The sequence below is a fragment of the Somniosus microcephalus genome, chromosome 14, assembly GCF_052327205.1.
Source record: "Somniosus microcephalus isolate GS21.2 chromosome 14, FLI_Smic_1.0, whole genome shotgun sequence".
In the NCBI taxonomy this organism is placed as follows: Eukaryota; Metazoa; Chordata; class Chondrichthyes; order Squaliformes; family Somniosidae; genus Somniosus; species Somniosus microcephalus.
In genome coordinates, this window is record NC_141000.1 from 80,022,477 (window position 1) to 80,029,874 (window position 7,398).

Genomic DNA, 7,398 nt, shown 5'->3' on the forward strand with positions numbered 1-7,398 from the left:
GGAGAATCACAGCAAAACAAGACCGTAGAGGCTGAGTAAGGACAAAAATAACCTGAAGGAGAAGCAGAAATATTTTAAAGACACAGGAAACCTATGCCTTGAAATTATACTGCGTGATATTAGAGTGAACATGTAACACATTCATTTGCAATTCCTTTGGTACTTTTAACGGAGGTGTTAACCCAACAAGAGGGATTCATGAAATGTTTATTTGCAAACAGAGTGGAAACCCAGATCGATAATTTAAGGGATAAATTGGGTATAACGGTTACCCCATATTAGGAATTGACTGATACGTTAGAATTCTTTATATCCGTCTTCACAAATAGTTGGATTAATGTCTTAAAATAGCAGCTAAAGTAAAGTTTATGCATTCTGTTTTAGTATGGGAGGTATTGCATTGTGATTTCACCTACAGTTCTAGTTTTGTAAGGCTGTTACAGTGTAAGCTGTTAGTGACCAAAAGTGAAGAATCTTTTTCTTGAATGTGACTCTTAATCTGCCAGTTTCTTCAGGGGTTGAAAGCTTAACTGAGGAATATATACAAAACCCAACATATTTGTTTCAATAAGAAAACAGGGGTCTACTCAAACAGGGAGGAAACTTTCTATCCATGTTAAAAATTAGCATCTTTATCTGTACTGTACTTGAAACTATTCTTGAGGAAAGTCAGGGAATGTGAGGACAGCCACTTCAGGACTAAGCACATTTAGAACCTTGTGAGTAAATCAAAATGTTTTTTTTAAAAGTAATTTTACATGAAAATTACAATCTGCTCAGCTGAATTAATTAATTTTGGGATATTTATACTGGATGTAGCTCATGAGAAGCTTCAGAAGATTATTGTTAGTGGTGCTGAATGATTGGGAGCTATTTTTTGCATTCTTACTAACAATCACATTTTGAGGAAGTGCACATTTCAGCACTGTTAAAACAGCAGCTAAAGAAAATGGACACTTCTGTTATTTCTTGGAACTGAGGATGAAGTAGCCCAAGGTTACATATATAAAATGGGCATCACCCATACTCTTGCATTTACAGTAATTGTAATTATAAGATATCTTGAACAATTATATTAGATATTGCAGGACTCTAATGTGATGGCACTGTTTTTACACATCTGCATCTCATAACAGCACTAACTGAAGAAATACTGATGTCTTTATATTTCCTTTATTTTCAGATGGGGGAACCATGATTCGTTTAGATGATGGAAAAAAATTGTCAGATTTATAAATCAAAAGCTATGTTGCCTTTGGAGCGTGTAAATAATTTCTCAGAATAATTCTTCGATCCTCATTATGGATTGCAAAGCTTTTTCAGAAGAAAACCTGTGGCTATTCTAATCATTTAAAGAATTGTCTGTTTCTTTGCTTATAGATCTAGGGATGGGCAATAAATGCTGGCCTTGCCAGCGACACACGCATCCACGGATGCTGGCTGACCTGAGTATTTCCGGCATTTTGTGTCTTCTCAGAGGTCATCCTTTACCATCCGAGGCCTTTGAAGTGTCCAGCTGCACTCCCTGCACACTTTATATAAAAAAAAAAAAAAAAAAGTTAACATTTATTGCACCAAGCCACTGCTTCAGTAAAATAAAAATCCAGTCCAAAAGTTTAAATGCAAAGTGCCCCTTTAAGAAGTGCTGACAGCATCTCTGTCAGTCTGCTGCATGCTCACATTTCAGAGTGAGCTTAGGACTCAGCGCTAAGATCGAAGTTCGCAGAGTGCGATGGTAATCGGCGTTGCAAGCCGACTGACGTCACACTGTTCCCATTTGCATCTCCAGGGCCAGCACTGCTATTGGCAGTACTAAGGCCCTCGCCAAAATAGCAGCCGCCGAGTCCCGTGCCAAAGAAGGGTGTTAGAGTGGCGGCCACCATTTGTTGCCAGGATTCCAGCACTAACGGGTGGTGGTAAGTAACCCAATTTCTGGGTCTTGTAAATCTGAAGTTAATTGCGTTGAACGTTGCAGACACAAGCCTTTGTCTCAACACTTCAGATGAATAGAATATGTCCTGTAACCTGTAAATCATTCTATAGAATGCTCAAAATTTGTATTTGTAATTGCCTGTAGGTGCTTCTGTAATAGGATTTTTCCATTTAGAACACTTAGCTCTGTCAAATTTTCCCTGTCACACAACCGCTGTGATCCTGTGTAATTCCCCTAATTAAAAATACTTTGTCTGAATCAGCAAGTAGGCTCTGGCCAGCAGCTGCTGTTGTGGAGCAGATTAGTCAACCATCATCTGAAAACTTAAGATCTGCCATTTTTTCCAGTAACTGAAATTTCTTTTGTCTAAAATAAGGATTTAAAAATGTAATTCACCTCTCTTTAGTTGATGCTTCACTATACCATGATTACATTTATCCATTGAATTGTCTTTTAAGTCTTTCAATAAAGGTTTTTCCTTTAAGTCCTTGGTTTCTTCCAAAGGCTTGGGCTTAAGCTTGTTGTTTTTCCCAGAGCATTGACTCTGTGAGCTGTATTTGGATTGTGCAGTCTGAGCATGAGCATTGTACCTAATTCCCCAGATACATCAGTACCCTTCAGTCAGTTGTAGTAATGGAATATTTTTCTTAATTTTCTCGCAGTAGATTTTCTTAAAATAACTTTTGAAATTTGTGCTTGTTTTACAAAGCTTTATTGAGGGAAGTTTTTATTAAACAGGCTGTGTGCGCATGCGTGCACTTGTTTGTGTGTGCAAGAGAGTGAGAAAACATAATCGCCTACTGTTTAGACACCTTTTTCTATAAACTTCAGAAAGTATATTAACCTAAGCAAAAGAAAGACCGAGGTCAAAGTGAGATGTGGGTGACGAAGGTTGTGAAAGAATTTGTCTTCATGCTTACAGTTCAATTTTCAAAGAATAAAGCTGAATTTTGAAGCCAAATAATGACCTCACCTCTGTTTTATTGATGGTTGTTAATTGCATACAACAGAGAGAAATTCTAATTGCTAATAACTAAGAGAGAGAGAAAGCGAGAGAGAGACATGGGAACAAAATTGAATGTCAGTGGGGCAAAAATGGGTGATAGTGGTTCAGCCATCGATTATACACACTGCCCAATTTTCCTTTCCACAGTGAGGGTAGAATTTCCACGCGGGTTCTCCTAATTTCCTGCCATAACTTTGGCAGAAAAATCAGTGGAAACCCTAGGGAAATGGAGGAGATGACCATTTGTACCATTTCTCCAAGGTTGCTGTCCACCTACCACTGAAGTTACAGTGGGGGGAGCAAAAGAACCATCCGTGAAAATTTTACTCCACAATGTTGTTCCTCCTTCTAATTTAATTTTTTTTTAAAGAAAAACAAATTTAATTTTGAAAGTAAACAATGGCTTTTTGAGGTAAACAGAGAAGAAAGGTGAGTAGGAAGGGAAGGAGAGGAGAGAAACAGGTTGAAGGTGAGGAAAGCTCTGATCTCTCACCATCTGCCTTTGGAGGGCAACTGGGAGTGGAGAAGCTGAAAAATACTGGTACAAATGGGATCTACATACGCAGGCCAGCGGGCAACTACATCTTTCATTGAGTGTACTGACCCATCGCTGTTCATCCTCATCTGAGAGTTCCCTCCCCTTGCCACGCCCCATCTGGTGGCAATGTCTTTGCTTTGCTTGAGACTCCACCCCAAGCAAGGCTGCAAGGCAACTGGCAGGGAAGGTCAGATTACAGCATATCTAGATCCCAACATCAGAGGGCTTTAAACTTTTATCTCATGTCTGGCTTCCCCAGAATGCAAGGGGCTATAGATCATCATATCCATGTAGTAATAAGGGTTGCACCTCAAAACCTCCTGCACTTCTTGAATCACAAGGAATTCCAGTCCCTCAATATATAGGTGGTATGAAACCAGCAATGTAAGATCTTGCACGTCAATGCAGGAAGCTGCCATGACACTGTAGGGTTCTCAAAATTCCCACATTCCCCAAAAGTTATGGATAAAGGGACCCTGTATGGATAAGTTATTAAAAAGGGTACCCAAAATGGCTTCTGAAAACCTTGTGACCAAAACCGACAGGATTTTAAAAGCAAGGCCCTGCAAAAAGGCAGGCCCTGAAACGAAACCTAACATGCATGAATCTGTGAAAAGACTTTGTAAAGCCAGACAGCTAGGTAAACACAGAATATGCATTCTTCATCTTGGAACAGATCAAGTCAGAATGGACCTAATCTTGAGGCCATCAACTTTTTGCATACATAATCGGTAACAGCTCACAGGTAGCTGCCAAGCCAGGAAACCTGATTAAATTTCATAAATAACAAACAGCCAGGATATCGAAGCCATTAAAACAAGGAGACAACCACCCCAGAAGTCGTTAAAGTAAATGACTAATCATTTTAGACGAGCCCGCCAAAAGTTAGACAAAAACTGACCTGATTTGGTGCGCAGATAAGGGGTGAAGAACCGGGTATAATTGTAGGCCCACCGGTAGCCAAGGGCTCTCTTCCTCTTCGTCCTCTCCTCCCTCCCCACGCTGCTTGACACCGAGGACGCCCATTACAACACCGGGGGCCAGATTTGGGAGGAGGACAGAACCGAATCAAACAAGCACAGGACACACAGGCCGCAACCGGCGAGACGAGACGAACGGTAAAACAGGTAAAGGCAGAGAAGGGCAGCGGAAAGACGCGTTGGGGGACAAACGGCCTAGTTATAAGCTGGCGTTTGTTGAATAAAGTGGCGTTCAAAGCATAGGTAGTAAAAGCACATTGACATTATAAACTGCCACCCGAGCCCCAACCGTCGTAAAAACCGTCGGCAACCAAACCGCCTGAGGAAGGAGACGAAGACCCATCGCGAATCAACGAAGACATTGACGAAGGAGGGGTACTTTACTCAGACGACTCCATCGCTGCGCCCTGTGACCACGTGACGACGACGAACCCCAAAGGACAACAAGAGTGAACCTCAAAACCCACTACCAGTTAAATTAACAAGTTTCGAATTGGTGAGCATGAATACCTGGCCCCTCGTAGCTTAATCTAGTTAGGTATTGGGGGTGGGGTAAGGATAAGGGGATTTTTAATGTATTTGTTTCCCTTGATGTGCCGTGTGTTCCCCATTCCCATATAAGTGTAATTGTTTATGCCTGTAACTATATCAGTAATTCTCAGTAAGACTGTGTTATTGTGCCTTTAATAAAATTTGCAGTTTTCTTGCACCAAACCACTTGTCTACTCGATTTTCTGTATCGCCGCCTGTACCTAAGTCCGGTGTCTAGAACCCAGGGGTGTGGGAGCGATTCGAACCGCTCAGGGACAGTCGGGCAGAGCTGACTGGGCACACGCCAAGCCCCTACAACACCTATACATTGAGGAACTCCAGCATCCCTCCAATGCTTCAGAGAGAAGAAGGGTCTGGCTGGCTCCTTCGAAACAAGGATTACCCTTGCTATCCTGGCTAATGAACCTGACTGCATCCCCGCCACTACTGCATAACATTTCCCTGCTGAAGGGTCTTTCAATGGACACCCCAAAAGAGAAAAGGGAGCCAGCAGCGAGAGCTCAGCAGCCACTTGACCAACAGCAAAGGAAGAAGAAAAGCAGGCCCTGGGACATAGAGACAATCTCAACAACACCTGATGAACACCGGTTTCTCCAACCAATGAATAAAGAGGTGGGCTTATCTTACAGCCCTTACACTACTGCCAATAACTTTGTCATTAATGTCAATCCATGACTTTATCCTTTTCCTGATCACTATTTTCCAACGAATGTAGCTCAATTTCCCTTGCCTGTCCTCTCTATTGAAAATCTTCAAGTGCATTTTAACATAGACCCAGTTTCAGAACAGTTGTAATTCTAAACACTGGACTTGATACCACAAAGCATTTTTACTGCACACTTTTTGAAGGATTGGCGATATATTTCCAAGTCAGGATGGTGTGTGACTTGGAGGGGAACTTGGAGGTGGTGGTGTTCCCATGCACCTGCTGCCCTTGTCTTTCTAGGTCGAAGAGGTCGCGGGTTTGGGATGTGCTGCTGAAGAAGCCTTGGCGAGTTGCTGCAGTGTATCTTGTAGATGGTACACACTGCAGTCACAGTACGCCGGTGGTGGAGGGAGTGAATGTTTAATGTGGTGGATGGGGTGCCAATCAAGCGGGTTGCTTTGTCTTGGATGGTGTCGAGCTTCTTGAGTGTTGTTGGAGCTGCACTCATCCATGTAAGTGGAGAGTATTCCATCACACTCCAGACTTGTGCCTTGTAGATGGTGGAAAGGCTTTGGGAAGTCAGGAGGTGAGACAGTCGCCACAGAATACCTAGCCTCTGACCTGCTCTGGTTGCCACAGTATTTATGTGGCTGGTCCAGTTAAGTTTCTGGTCAATGGTGACCCCCCCCCCCCCAGGATGTTGATGGTGGGGGATTCAGCGATGGTATTGCCATTGAATGTCAAGGGGAGGTGGTTAGACACTCGCTTGTTGGAGATAGTCATTGCCCGGCACTTCTTTGGTGCAAATGTAACCTGCCATGTGTGGCGTACCGATCACAGAACGGACACAATCCGCTTTCCGGTCCGTAAACTATAAATCAGGCGTCATGCCTTTAAGAAGGATCACACCTTTAAGAAACTGGATCTGCAACATAGTTAAGCCCAGAGCGGGGGAGGAGCAGTCGAAGCTGTGCACTGATGAAAGAGAGGTGTACTTTGTGTAGTCTCTGACTCCATTTTGTGTTCAGCATGCAGCCTCAACAATTAAACCTTTTCTGTTGAACCTCTCTGAGTTCAGTATTTTTTGCTAGGAGTACGAAGACTCCGACATTGGTGACCCCGATGCTCAGGACGACTGCTAAGCGTAACCATAGCTGACACAAACGCAGTTTCTGTGAAGCTGCCAGAGTTCTGGGAGAACCTGGCCACCGCCTGGTTCCTTCAAGCCGAATCGCAATTCCGACTCCACGGCATCACCGCCGACGCAACGATGTACGACTACCTCCTCGCCTCCCTGGGCAGCTCCACAATCACGAAAGTCTGGACAACACTACAAAACCCTCTGGAGGAAGGCAAGTGCGCACATCTCAAGGCTGCGCTCATTAAAAAATTCACAGCCTCCCAATTTTTGCGCAACTGCCACCTCCTCGACCTCCCGGGCTTCGGTGACTACACGCCGTCAGACTTGCTCTCTCAAATGCTTGCTCTGACCGACGAGAAACCGCCCTGCTCCCTCTTCCGCACGTTCTTTATCCGCCAACTACCTCCCAGCATCCGCCTGGCGATCGTGGCATCCAGCCTCACGGACCTCGAGGCCCTGGCCGACGAAACCGATAAGCTCCTGTCCGCCAGCTCCAACCACGCCGTCACCCCCGACCTGGCCTCCGCAGCTTCGGCGCGCGCCCCACCCTCTATCGCGTGGCCACACAACTCGGCCACAAGGCCCCCCAGGCCCCCACGTCC

The 7,398-nt window shown here is 44.2% G+C and overlaps 1 protein-coding gene across 4 annotated transcripts in view; it reads left to right on the plus strand.

Moving 5' to 3' along the window:
* Positions 1-2,897, plus strand: part of LOC147107608 (V-set domain-containing T-cell activation inhibitor 1-like) — a 116,888-nt gene extending 113,991 nt beyond the window's left edge. For all 4 annotated transcript variants that reach the window (XM_086006773.1, XM_086006774.1, XM_086006771.1 and 1 more), the window contains exon 5: positions 1,184-2,897. In XM_086006773.1, coding sequence (XP_085862899.1) covers positions 1,184-1,236 — 53 coding nt within the window. In that variant the 3' untranslated portion in view covers positions 1,237-2,897. The remainder of the gene's footprint in view (positions 1-1,183) is intronic.
* The last annotated feature ends 4,501 nt before the right edge of the window (positions 2,898-7,398 follow it).